At 37.5% G+C, this 14,412-nt stretch overlaps 1 protein-coding gene across 1 annotated transcript in view; it reads left to right on the top strand.

Moving 5' to 3' along the window:
- MRPL13 (mitochondrial ribosomal protein L13) overlaps positions 1-14,412 on the top strand; it is a 36,623-nt gene that overhangs the window by 4,122 nt on the left and 18,089 nt on the right. The window contains exons 3-5 of the mRNA XM_086741214.1: positions 584-677; positions 2,598-2,658; positions 14,181-14,267. Coding sequence (XP_086597340.1) covers positions 584-677; positions 2,598-2,658; positions 14,181-14,267 — 242 coding nt within the window. The remainder of the gene's footprint in view (positions 1-583; positions 678-2,597; positions 2,659-14,180; positions 14,268-14,412) is intronic.

Here is a 14,412-nt window from a genome sequence, read left to right as displayed (position 1 = left end):
CCTCGTAAGTGCAGCCATCCCTGAGGTGATGGGAACAACACTGTTTAAAGACAAGTGGAAAATAATGTATTAATTAGAAATTTGGAAGGAGACATTAGCTATCCATAAATTCAGTCTACTTCAAAAAGAACAGGTTGCAATCATTCACGTAGCCTGTAAGTATCCTGGTTAGTTTTTCTCCTGACTCTTAGTTGGTCATAATTGATCTACTGGTGTATGAAGTTGTTAATTCAGTGTTTATTCAAGTGGAGAACTGTTGGTAGAAATGTCCTTAGAGGAGTTTATTCTGGCATCTTCCCAATTTAAAAAAAAAAAAAAGGGCACAAAATCCAGTCTCAGTTCCCTGACGTTTATTTAGACATACAGTGTTTGTTAGAATTGATCTGTCAGCGGTGGAAGGCTGCATCAGTGACCTAGAGGTCTGGACAGTGTGGCTCAAAAAGCTCAGGTCCTTAAGTGTGAGCTTTATGAAATGTGTATATATGTGCTACTACATATGTAGCACACACTTTTTATAGTTGTTATTTTGGTTGATTCCTCCTGTGATTCTCTTAAATATTTTCCACGAATTTGTACCTTGTAGGTGACTGTGGAGATCATGTTGTCATAATAAATACAAGACATATCGCCTTCTCTGGTAACAAATGGGAACAGAAAGTGTATTCTTCACATACTGGGTAAGATTTATAATAAATATTTGAATTGAATTAGTGGTAAATTTAATGTCATATTTTCTTAATAGTTATGGTCTTTTTTTTAGCATATTTGTTCAAAAGTGAATTCTTACTTACATGTTTTATTTTGTGTTTGCATGTGTTGTGATGTTTAAAATGAACCAAACCTCCCCCCCCCCTGCCTCCCCCCCCGCCCAGTGAATGTTTTTAGGGAAATAATCAAACTCAAAAGTAGTCAGAGCAATTGAGTAAGTTAACAGATTTGGTGGGCCAGGCTGTTTTCTGTGAACCCAATAATGCAATGATCAGGACTATTTGATTTACTAAGCAATAGAGGATGTTCTTATTGGCACTGCTCATTTAAGATATATACAGTTGACAAATTACTTTATCCTACCAGTAGCTGTTTACCTAACAGTAAATATCAAGATTGACAGAGTATTGAATCAGAGGATTGGAAAAAGAAAAAAAAAAAAAAAACAAAAAACCTGGAAAAACAGTAAGAAATGAGATACTGTCAGATGTACTGATGTGTACGATAGTTTATAATGTATTATTCTGTCTGACATAACTTGTTTACAGATGGAAGTGCAATAATCATTTACAAACTGTATGGCAATACTCAGTTCAGTTAAATAAGAACAGTTGCTCCTATTTTATACAGTGACAACACTAGATAATAATCTCTAAGTGTTAAAATTTATCCAGTCAGAAGATTTATAAATCACATTGAGAGAGCTTATTTTGCTAGTACTGATGTTTCAATCCTGAAATTCCTTTGCTGAATTACTGAGAAGTTCTTGTTCAGAGTTGATGGAATGCTTTTTTTTCTTCCTCTCCTTTACCCCTATGACTTCTTTAAAATGTTCACTAAAAACTTCTAAGTTAAAGTACTTGGAAGTACTTGGGGTTGGAAGGGACCTTTAAAGGTCATCTAGTCCAACCTCCCTGTAAGGAACAGAGACCCCTCCAACTGGATCAGGTTGCTCAGAGCCTCATCCAGCCTGGCCTTGAATGTTTCCAGCGATGGGGCATCCACCACCTCTCTGGGCAGGCTGTTCCAGTGTTCCACCACTCTCATTGTAAAAAATGTTCTCCTGTGTCCAGTCTGAATCTACCTCCCTCTGTTTTAAAACAATTACCCCTCGCCCTATCACAAAAAGCCCTGCTAAAGAGTCTCTCCCCATCTTTTGTATAAGCCTCCTTTCAGTACTGGAAGACAGCAATAAGGTCTTACCAGAGCCTTCTCTTCTTCAGAGTGAACCGCCCCAACTCTCTCAGCCTGTCCATATGGGAGAGGTAGTCCAGACTTGACATCTGTGTAATTTGTTGGACCACTATATTCATTCTTGCACCAAAGTATTCATTTAAATTATATGCTTAAACGTGAATTGGTATGACTTCACCATATCACGTAGACTTTAGGAAGACTTCACCACACTTTTGTTTACAGGAAGTCACATTTTATAACTGTAGATATGCCAAATCATGCTAAGACTTATCTAAAATAGTGAGAAAATAATAGATACTGTTCAAAATAGTTTTGTCGTATGTCAGCCAGAGACTGCTTTTGAGTCTTGATCATCTTGAAGTATTTCCAGGTTTTTCATATCTTACTCCCATTGTATTCTGTAGCTGTGATAGTGCGTTTAATAAGCTGTTTTAAAAATATTTCCATCTGTTTGTGAAACACAAACTTTTTAATACTGAAGTGAATAAATAAGAAAGTACAAATGGCACTAAACTTAGATACTTGACAGGATAGAATCTTTCTAATACTATATAGTTGTTGGCCTTGTGGGAACAACTTCCTTTTTTGAATGGCTTATAGCACCATCACACTGTTGTTCAAGATGTAGTGATGTTTCTGCTAACATCATGCGGGAGCATAGGGCGTTTACCTTGTATGCTCTGTTTTTCTAGCTATCCTGGTGGTTTCACACAAGTGACAGCAACTCAGCTCCATTTGAAGGATCCAACTGCTGTAAGTGTTTCCCATTCTTCCCTTTCATTCATAAAGGTGATTTTTCTTTTAAATGTTGTTTAACTAGTTCCCCTAAACAAAAGGGATCAATTACCTGCAAGCCTAAAGCTAAATTACAGACATTCTGCTAACGGCTCTTAGAAGCTTGGCTTGTGACAGTGTTTTTGTGAACAGCATGTTTTGAGGGTTAGATTGCAGGTTGTGCATTTTAAGGAATCTTCCATGCTGTCCAAATGAGCAAATCAAGTTCATTTACTTCACTCGTTTTTGACACTTGCTTTTAGGTCAGACCTTTGAAACTTTCTCCTAAGCAAATTGCCTCAAGTTAGACTTAGTTAAGTTGTACTTCAGCTTAACAACCCTACTATTTTTTTAAGAGCTATCAAGAATAATGCTGATTTTAAAAATGTTAGAAAGTACACCTGCCTATTTCTCCCAGTAGAATTCAACTGTAGGTTTTGTTAAATGATTTATTTTTTAAAAAACCTTTTCTACAGTGCTATGTGTTTACGGTGAGTGAAAGAATTGGAAATTATGATTACACTGATTTTAAGCCTCTTTACTAAATGTCTATATTAGACTGTTATTAATGTCCGCTGAACATCAGTGTTGATATGTTTGTTACTGATTAAAAAAATGGGATGCTAGATACGAACATTTTTGGATGTTGACTTACACAGTTGTGAAATTACTTTTATTAGAATTTTGAATGGTCAACATTGCAGGACTGAATTTTCGAAGTACTAGTGTTTCAGAACATAATATGAGGCCCACAGAGATGACGGATATCTATGTTATTTTTTACTTTAAAATGCTCTGGCTTGGGTCATTTTTTTATATAAAATATAAAAATACTTCTTAGTTTTCTTAGAGAAATTTTATCTGCTGTAAAATTCTTGGGTTTTGTCAATGATTTTTTGTCTATGATTTAGAAATCCTGGTTTGTCCCAAGACTCTTTCATGCAAGAAGTTGTACAAGTACTCAACAAAAAAGTGATCCACCCTATGAATTTGCCTGGTTTTTGTTGTTTTTTTTTTTACTTTTGCAATCTATTTGTTTATTTAAAGTGAAATAAAGTCCCACAATTCAATATTATTTTCTGTCTAGAAATATATAAAACAACATAAATGCTTTTGAGAACATGCTCTAAGATAGTTGTAATTCCTTTGGAAATTATTGATAGTTTCATGGTTAAAATGGATTCTTCAACCTTTCTTCATTTGAGCTTCAGGCAGACGCTGTGCACTGGGAGGCACTGTAACACAACTTGTTTGTTACAGCCTGAGAATTGTATGTTCTATAAATTATCTTCTGGCATTTATACTGAAATACCTCTTTGCTTGCCAGACTCGTAGATGAATTTCTGTGCAAACAGAGGAGGATTAAATGCGTTGCCAATAACTAAAGCATGTTGGACAAAGGCTCAGCAAATGGTGATGTGGCTCAAGGCTTGGTCTAATTTAGCAAGAGAGACGTTTTAAACAGAGTTGTGGAGAGTCTTCAGCAATTAACTCTTTCATTCTATTGAAGATGAAGTGTTTGGATGTCCCTCTCATAAATATATGTCATAGACACACTTACTAGTTGAATTGTTGGTGTGAAATACATTGATATATGACAAAGATGAACATTATGGTGGTGTTTTATTTTTAGAACTAGCTGTTAAAACCTGAAAAAGAATTACTGTAAAGAGAACAATGCCTAGCCTAAGTAGCATTTGGGTCTTCAAAATATGGTATAAATAACACATCGTTATTGTGGAGACTTTTATAATTGGCTTCATTTCACTTCCTTGAATTAAAAAGAGACCTGTTCTCTTTTAATCACATTAAATTCAATTTCTGTGAAGCCAGTGTAATTAGGTAGGTTGTAGGAAGCAGACAGTATCTGTCTGTCGAATCAAAACCCTCATTCTGTAAAGCGTTTTCATCCTGGAGGCTGCTGGTTTTGTCTACGCTTGGTCCTATTGTCTCCTGCTAGCTCATCCTGGTAGTGCTTCATTAAATGAGTCAACATTATTTTTGGATGTAGTGCTGTTAGAGAAATGTAGACATTAAATTCATGGAAGAGGCTACTTCCAAGGAAAAGGATGTTGACATAACACCTTGTAAACTTGTGTGGTGTTACATAGAGATTTTGCAATGGATATGACTATTTTCAGTTTATTTAAGAAATAGATTAAAGCTTGTTAAGATTCCATGTGTGTGTACTGTTGGACTCCAGTACTGCTTAGCAGTGTCTTTACTCACATATGTCTAAATTCAAACAGATAAATCCTCAAGATAAATATTTTTCCATTACAGTTTTGTTTAAACATAATTTCTAGTATACAGAGAGACTGGTTTTAGGAAAAGCCGGTACGCAGCTAATAGCTAATTGAAAAGGTTGTAATGAATAATTTAATGCAGAATGGTATAGTTTATGTTTACATAGGGGGCTGAAAGTCATAAGTACAGTTGTCAGAATTTAGACATGTTTACTGCAGTATGGTTAGATAATTATCCTTGATCATTTCTTGTTCCTTCATAAGGTGGATGGTTCCTTCATAAGGACCCCTACCAAAATAGGGATGGATGATGATCTGATAGTCTCACTTAACGAAAGCTGACATCATTGTATCTGTCTTACTAACTGTGGACCTTTATATTCCTTGCAGGTAGTAGTTAGTGCTTCAGACAGATTTGCACTGAATTTTCAATGCACGCGTACATTTTTTGTAGAATCATAGGGTGATTCAGATTGGAGACAACCTCGGGAGATCTCTAGTCCAACCTCCTCCTCAAAGCAGTGTCAGCTGTTAGGTCAGACAAGGCTGCTGGGGGGATTGTCCAGACTGGTCATGAAAGCCTCCAATGGCAACCATTTCCAATCCTTGACTTTTGTTCTTAGTTGAAAAGAATAAAAAAGAAAAATTGTGCCTATTCTTAGTGTTTAATAATTTAGATGTATAATTTTGTGCCCGAGATTGACAAAATATTGCTATTTTTTTCCACTTCTAAATATCTTTTATGTCAGTATGGGGCAGTGAATACAAAAAGAGGTCTGCATAGGTGATGTTTCATATAGGATTTACAGTTCCGTGTTCATTTTGGCACTTCGGAAAAGTTTGTTTTTATGGAAGGGTAGAAATTACAGTGTGTAGCAAAAAGGTATCAGAAGTAAATAATCTAGCACATTTTTACTTTTAGCCTCTTTGAGTTCCTTTGGGAAGCATGGGGAGGGGAGTGTCTTTGAATCTGTTTAAAATTTTTAGTATTTTCAGTTATCTGCTCTTCTGGAGAAAATTAGATAATTGCTCTCGTCTATTGGACTTGGCCAGGCTGCTTTAGGAAGTTCTTATTGAGGGAAAAAATAGCTGCTCCACATTTCAGCCTTTTCTTTCTGTGACTTAGGTTAGTGTAAATTCTTGGACCACTTATAGATGAGAGTATTAAATATGTTCTTTAGGTGCAGCGAAACAGCTTGTTGCTGTAGTTTGAAACAGCCTCTTTGTTCTTCAGGTTAATGCAGTACTAATATTCTGTATAGTATTAATACTGCCTTAGGATTTATATTAGGGGACGACATAAATTTCCATTGTAGGTTGCTAAAAAAAAATATGTTTGAAAGGTTTGGTGTGTTTTGTTTTCCAATAAAGAGTCTTTTGAAAATAAAGGAAGCAAGTTAACATTTTAATTTTGATATTCAGATGTTTGTAACACATAGAAGTTTGGGATTTTCTTGTTTGCTTTTAATAAAAGTTGCAGAAGTTTTATTTAGCTGAAAAAATGCTGGTAGGTATGAGACCAACGCTTTCAAAATTAGGATTCAAAGTACTTGATACAGGAAGACTAAAAGATGTGATTTTAAGTGTCATGGATTTGAGAGAGAGCAAAGATTCCTTGGATAAAACTTTCTGGAAAAATCTTGCGGCTTTTAATTAAAACGCCTTCAAGATATGTTGACAGATCTAATCTATAGAACCAGGTAGTAATCCTGTCAGGACAAAGTTTTCAATCAATTTTTATTCTGTTCTAATTTTAAAAGTAAGCAAAACTTGGCGTACTTTTTTTCTTTTTTTGACTGCATCAGAAACTCCTCACAGAAAAAGAAAAAGGAGAAATCATGTTTGGCTAATACCAGATGCTCAGTGAGAGGGTTGACCTTTGCAATATTCAGAGGCTGTATTGCCTCTGACAAAGAAATAATAGGCCATGCTTGTTCAGAATGAATGTTACCTGCTAGGGAAGATTATTAAGCGAGGCAGGGTAGCTCTGTGGAAATCTGCTGTGAGGAAGCCTCCGGGGGTGTTGGGGTTCTCGTTTGTTCAGCTGCTGGCACTGATATGAAGGGGCTTAAAATGTTCTAATTCTCCTTTTGAATGCTCTTGAGCAACTGCTTGCACGTATAGACTTGCCATTATCTGCATAATAATGATGTTTTGAAGAAAAGCTCAGGCAGAAAAAACATGGTTAAATCTTGCTGTTGATATTTGAAAGCCTATTTTATTTGCGTAAGTAAGGGATAGTTGATACCATAACATGTACATACTGAAAGTCAGTTACTGAAACACTAGATATAATAGAGTTTTTTATTACTCTAGAGTAATGTTTTTTTAATTAAGTAGAGCAAAACTTCAAAGTCTGGATTAGAAGGCACACAGAAGTTAGTATGGCATGGAGAGGAGAACATTGTTATGGAACCTGTTACCTTAAAACCTCTAGGTGCTCTGAATAAGTCTTAGAGCTGACTTGCTCTTTTGTTTTGTAGTAGACAAAAATAAATACTACTTTGCTTAAAAAAATCTTAATCCATTTCTTACTTGAATTTGCAAAGCAATTCATATATTACTTTAAAAAACACCATAAGCTTCTAAGTTTTTAAGTGCTGAACAGTAGTGAAAAGCAAAATGGCATGCAGTGGAAGTTTAACTGTCTGTGACCGAATGATTCTTATGGCAGTATTAAGGGCATTCACTGTTGCTGTGCCGCTCATACAGCTCGCGGAGGCAGTAAGGTGGAGTCCTTTGTATGCTGTAGTAACATACGTGGTGAAAAGAACAGAAAACCAAGAACTGGTAGACGGAAGACGTAGCATCAAGCTATACCTTCGGGTAACTGGTGTATCTCCTGAAATTCTTCTAGGTTTGTTTTTATATGCCCTGTAATTTATCTCCTTGTTTTCTCTGGAGCACTGTGTCCTTCCCATGTTCTAGAGTTGCTTCCTGGTGATTATTTGGCTTAATGCAGCTGTTAGGGTAGGCTTTCTTCTGGAACTTTGGCCAATTATTTTGTGCTTCTCAGGACTAGGAATGGTATTGTTATTTTGATATCCTTCTTTAAAGTATGTTTTATCTGGCAAAGAATCTTTCTCAGAACTTGCAAACGATGCTTGGTGGAAAGCAACTTGCACATGAGCCAAAGCCTATCACAAAAATGGAAATGTTCAAGCCTCACACAGTGTTTCAAATACATTTTTAATTTATTCATGCTCATAAAATGTTAGAGAGTGTAGTAAAGGACTGAAAGTGCAAGAGTTTTACCAGAGCTGCCTTTAGATTCCTTTCCTCCTCATTAGCCCTTTAAATTAGTAACTACAAATGTAATGTCATATAACTGTGTGATTAAGTGCATGTCTATGCTGTGAGTATATAAATTAGCCAACTTGGAAAAAAGATACTGCAGTATTCGAGATGACAATTGTAACTACAGCCAATGGGAATTTTGCACGTCAAAGGAAATTGGGGCAGGCAGCATTCCAGTACTTTAAAAATCCCCAAATATTAATGCTCTGGTGGGTGTAGACATCTGAGGTGGATGTCTTTACCTGATGGAGAAAGTGTCATGGCCTGTAGCAGTATTTATGACAGGGACTTTTACAGGTTGGTAGTATTAGAGATAACGGACTGGGGAGAGGAGGCAGTATGAATCCATAAATAACTGAATAAGCTGTTAAACTGTACAAATCAGTTTTAAACTGAGATTGAGGTTGCAGTGAGACCTGTGCGTAGATAGACCTCTTTGCCAGTTTGAAGTCCCACAGAAATCAACTGGATTTTATACATACATTCCTGTAAAATTAAATTCTCTTTATTTTAGTAGTTCAAAATAAACATAATCACATGGAAAACAGTATGAATCCTCTTTTATTAGAAGTGTATTACAAGCATATATAAATATTTTGTTGTTGTTAATTCCTTAAAGAAATAGCATGTTCTGATGTGTGTTTTCAGGGAACGTTGAATCTGGGTTTGGGTTTTGCATGAGCTCAGTAGCAGACTTTTTCTTGCAATTCCATACCTTTTTATTTAGGGTTGGTGTATTTTTAGTAAAACTTGAGCATGTTCATAGAACAGGAGAGCCTTTACTTAACATCCTGTCAATATTGCTGATTGGATCTGCCTTTTCTGTTATGCAACTTTACTGAGGTTGCAAAAGCAGTCCATACAACTTCAGTTAAGCCTGTACTTACACTGACTTCTTTGACTTGTCATCACACCAGTTAGAGTGAGGTTCTGTCTGTAGACAGAATTTTGGACAAGGAGCTGATTTTAAATTCGGTCTTTCCAGGGGCTGGGTTTGAATTTGCTTTGGCTCATAGAAAAGTCTTTGAGGGAGAAGTTACAATGAAGGAAGCTAGAAGTTTTCCAGCACTGTGTTCTCTGTTTTAGCTCTGTGTATGGCCTTCTGTTCTGTAGTTGGGCTACCTTGCAGTTAATCAATAGTAAAAGTACAGAATAACAGGACCTTTTAAATTTACACTCCAGCTTGCTTATTAATATGCTTATTTGGCTTTTTATAAGTCTCAAATAATAGTTAATGACCACCTCAACCACCTCAATCCTCCTCCTTTTTTTCCCTTTTTTTTCCCTTTTTTTTCCCTTTTTTTTCCCTTTTTTTTCCCTTTTTTTTTCCCTTTTTTTTCCCTTTTTTTCCCTTTTTTTTCCCTTTTTTTCCCTTTTTTTCCCTTTTTTTCTTTTTTTTTCCTTTTTTTTTCCTTTTTTTTCCTTTTTTCCTTTTTTTCCTTTTTTTTCCTTTTTTTTCCTTTTTTTTTCCTTTTTTTTTCTTTTTTTTCCTTTTTTTTCCTTTTTTTTCCTTTTTTTTCCTTTTTTTTTCCTTTTTTTTCCTTTTTTTTCCTTTTTTTTCCTTTTTTTTCCTTTTTTTTTCCTTTTTTTTTCCTTTTTTTTTCCTTTTTTTTTCCTTTTTTTTTCCTTTTTTTTTCCTTTTTTTTTCCTTTTTTTTTCCTTTTTTTTTCCTTTTTTTTTCCTTTTTTTTTCCTTTTTTTTTCCTTTTTTTTTTTTTTTTTTTTTTTTTTTGATAAAGGTGAATGAGCTTGAGGGGTGGGACATATAAATCTGTCTTTCACCTGTTCCGGCACGAAAATTATGATCTGCTGCAGAAGCCGCAGCTTTATTCCCTCTTTGCCCCTTCTGTGAGTTGCTGGAGCAGGGAACATGCATGGTGAAACTCAAGGTTATCCTTTCTCTCTCTTATTCTCTGTGTGGATGTAACATGTAGACAGCAATATTTTGAAGTGGCTCAGACATTAAAGGCTGTGCAATAACCACAAAAACATGCAGTCACAAAATGAGCTGTTTGAAATGTCTATTTATTAAGTCATAAGTTTGTTTCCTCTGAGAGTTCATTCAATTGCACTGAAGCTTCGGAGTGTGAGAAAGTAGAACAGGAGAAAGTGGAACAGTGAAGTTCAGTTTCCTGCTCTGGATCAGGCAAGGTGATGTAGACAGTGGGATTGAGTGCACCCTCAGCGAGTTTGCAGACAACACCAAGCTGAGTGGTGCGGTCAACATGCTGGAGGGAAGCGATGCCATCCAGAGGGACCTGGAGAAGCATGAGAAGTGGGTCTGTGCAAACCTCATGAAGTTCAACACGGCCAAGTGCAAGGTCCTGCACGTGGGCTGGGGCAATCCCCAGTATCAGTACGGACTGGGGGATTAATGGATTGAGAACAGCCCTGCAGAGAAGGACTTGGGGATACTGGTGGATGAAAAACTGAGTATGGGCTGGCAATGTGCACTTCCAGCCCAGAGGGCCAACCGTATCCTGGGCTGTATGAAAAGAAGCGTGGCCAGCAGGTCGAGGGAGGTGATTCTACCTCTCTATTCCACTCTGTTGAGACCCCACCTGGAGTACTGCGTCCAGTTCTGGAGCCCCCAGCATAAGAAGGATGTGGACCTGTTGGAGCAAGTCCAGAGGAGGGCCATGGAGAATATAAGAGGACTGGAGCACTTCTCCTATGAAGACAGGCTTTGAGAGAGTTGGGACTGTTCAGCCTGAAGAAGAGAAGACTCTGGGGAGACCTTATTGCGGCCTTTCAGGACTTAAAGGAGGCTTACAACTGAGATAGAGAAGGACTTTTTATCAAGGCCTGTGGTCACAGGACTAGGGGCAATGGTTTTAAACCGAAAGAGGGTACATTTCAATTGGACAGAGGAAAAAATTTTTTACGATGAGGGTGGTGAGATACTGGAACAGATTGCCCAGAGAGGTGGTAGATGCCCCATCCTTAGAAACATTCAAGGCCATGTTGGACGGGGCTCTGAGCAACCTGATCTGGTCGAGGATGTCCCTGCTCCTTGCAGGGTGATTGGACTAGATGATCTTTAGAGGTCCCTCCCACCTAAAACGATTCTATGGTTCTGTGATCTGCCTGACAGTTAAAAATAGTTTGTACTTCATGTGAGGGTGATTTTTTTATTCTTGCAGATCTTCCAGTGATGCATTTCATGCATGTGTGAGAGGGAACAGAAAGCTGGGAGGGGACACAGCCGGGACAGCTGACCCCAACTGACCAGAGGGATATTCCACACCATACGATGTCCTGCTCAGCAATAAAACTAGAGGGGAGGTTGGCAGTGAAGCTGCTGCGCAGGGGCTGGCTGAGCATCAGTGGTTGGTGTTGAGCAATTGTTTTCATTTGCACTGCTTATTTTTCTTGAGTTTTATTTCGTCTCTCTTTGTTGTGTGGTTTGTGGTTTGGTTTGTGGTTTGGTTTGTTTTTTTCCTCTTAAAATTGTTTGGGTTGTTGTGGTTTTTTTTCAGATTTCTTTTTAATTATTAAACAGGTTTTGTCTCAACCCATGAGTTTTTCTCACTTTTACCTTTCTGATTCTTCCTCCCATCCCACCAGAGGAGAGTGAGCAAGCGACTGTTTGGTGTTTAGTTGCTGGCCAGGGTTAAACCACAACAATTGACTATAAGGAAAAATATTGGGTAGAAAGGAAATAAGTGTATGAAATCAAAATTACTGATGGTGAAAGGACTGTTCACATGAGCTTTTGTTAATATCCATGTGTTTTCTTATATTGTTGTAGTGTCTCACTTGATTTTCAGTATTCAGTGAAGTAAACCAGCGAGGGTTAATTTTTTATCTTCATCTTGCCTTTGTCTAAGGACGTGATATACTGAACTAAATAAACTGTAGCTTACTGGACAAGCATAATAGTTTTTATTCTTAAAACAAACCATTAATTTTAATCTTTTTTAAAATAATTGCTTATTAATTTTTATTAGAGAAGGTATCAACACTACAGATTACTCTGACTAGCCTGATGTATTTCTTCTATCATCTTGATTTATTATATTTGTCCACAGATCTGTGGTACTGGCTGCATAACATCTGAAAATCTTCATGATGTTGAGGCTTCTGTAAATGCCCTCAGATTTTCTCAAGGGTTATAGCATATGCTTATGAGGATCCTAAGACAACACTACTGTCTATTACGTGGCAAAATGAAAATAATCCTGGGGCCAGGCTATCTTGAGTATTCACTAACTTCAGAATTCAAATAGAGATGCCTGCAAGTTAAAGAACCTGCACTTCTCATTAATTTCAGTTGTAACAGTTAATCATTCTATTTTAACTATGTGTTCCCAGCTGGGAACTTAGTGATTGTCTCTAAAATTTTTATTTAGGACCTTTAATGAATTTTATAAAGAGAAGCAACTTTGCTCAGTACACTTTTCAAAATATTCAGGTGCCTGGGAGATTGATTTGTGCTTACTGCACTGCATTTCAGCACGGCTTGTTGACTTCAGCTTAACCTGGTGCTAAGTGTGCCGGGGTAGTTTCTGATTTGGAGCTAGTTTATGTCTGGGTGGCATAGAGCACAGGCAGCACGGATTTCCTTCTGCTTGCAAAATTGCATGTAGGTCTACCCATAAATACTTTGCTGTCCTTTATAAAACCCTTTTTGTCTCCTACAGTTGCATGCATTGTTTTAGACTTAAAGATGTTCCCCTTTTGGGTGAAGTCCTTACCAATGCGGTTTGTATTTAAATTACAGGCATCTGTAGTACAGTCTAAGTGTAATCCTGTTGAATTTTGTTAAATTTCAGTAAGCATCATCTAATGTAGATGTACAAATTCTATTTGTTCCTGGTGCTCAGAAGTAAGATTGTTCACCTGGAACTCATAGCAAGGGAATAAATTATAAACATAAATAATATGTTCATAATGCAATGAATTGGTATGTCAGCTTTGCTTAAGATACGATGCATTAATTATATGGTCATGTGAAACGCAGCAAATTACAGCATCAAAGTAGTTGCTGAGAACATTTGGTAAATATCATAGGATCATAGAATAGTTTGGGTTGGAAGGGACCTTCAAAGATCACCTAGTCCAACCCCCCTTCAAGGAGCAGGAACATCATCAACTCGATCAGGTTGCTCAGAGCCCCGTCCAACCTGGCCTTGAACGTTTCCAGGGATGGGGCATCCACCACCTCTCTGGGCAACCTGTTCCAGTGTTCTACAACCCTCATTGTAAAAAATTTTTTCCTAATATCTAACCTAAATCTACCTCCCTCTATTTTAAAACCATTACCCCTAGTCCTGTCACAACAGGCCCTATTGAAGAGTCTCTCCCCATCTTTCTTGTAGGTCCCCTTGAGGTACTGGAAGACCGTTACAAGGTCTCTCTGGAGCCTCCTCTTCTCCACGCTGAACAGCCCCAACTCTCTCAGCCTGACCTCATAGGAGAGGTGCTCCAGCCCTCTTATCATCTTCATGGTCCTCCTCTGGACCCTCTTCAGCTGGTCCGTGTCCTTCTTATGCTGGGGGCTCCAGAACTGGACACAGTACTCCAGGTGGGGTCTCACTAGAGCAAAGGGGCAGAATCACCTCCCTTACCTCCCTCCTTGTAACAGCCTGTTGTATTTTTTCTCCTCAATAACGTGTATATAAATGTGCAATATGATACAGAGTTACCACAAGCTTCTTGTTTCTTTTCAAAGTTGAATGATTATATGCAATCGTCCACAATGCTGAACATAGCTCTTCACTTCCTAAGCTGAAGTTTTCTATACGGCTGTTAGAGTAAGGGTTCACATGACTGGGAGTAAGTATTCCTTCTTTGAAAACAGTAAGTCTAGAGCACCTTCTGAACGTGGTGCCAGAGTTCTTCAGCATCAAAGAAGCTGACTGAGAAGAGATACAGTGACAGTGGAGTGGGCAGAGGGAAACACACCTTACCTCTTTCATGTTATTTGATGATGTGTTACCATGTGATCTTTTCTCAGATTGTTAAACTGACTGTTTATAGAATGCTTCCAAAAAACCTTCAGAGAAGAACTATGATGCAGAGGCTGCACCTTTTCCCGGAGGATGTGAGTAGTCAGGCAGTTATGTTTTCATTCTTGTGTGATTTGGAGGTGAAGAGGGAGTGTTAGCAATAGCAAAACTCTTGGCATAAGAAAGTGAACTAAGAAAAATCGAGCTGCTTTTTATTTCTATATCTAAATATAGTTGAAA

The sequence above is a fragment of the Chlamydotis macqueenii genome, chromosome 2, assembly GCF_036417535.1.
Source record: "Chlamydotis macqueenii isolate bChlMac1 chromosome 2, bChlMac1.mat, whole genome shotgun sequence".
Lineage (NCBI taxonomy): Eukaryota > Metazoa > Chordata > Aves > Otidiformes > Otididae > Chlamydotis > Chlamydotis macqueenii.
The sequence above is the reverse complement of the archived record's forward strand: the minus strand, read 5'-3'. Positions and strand labels throughout refer to the sequence as shown.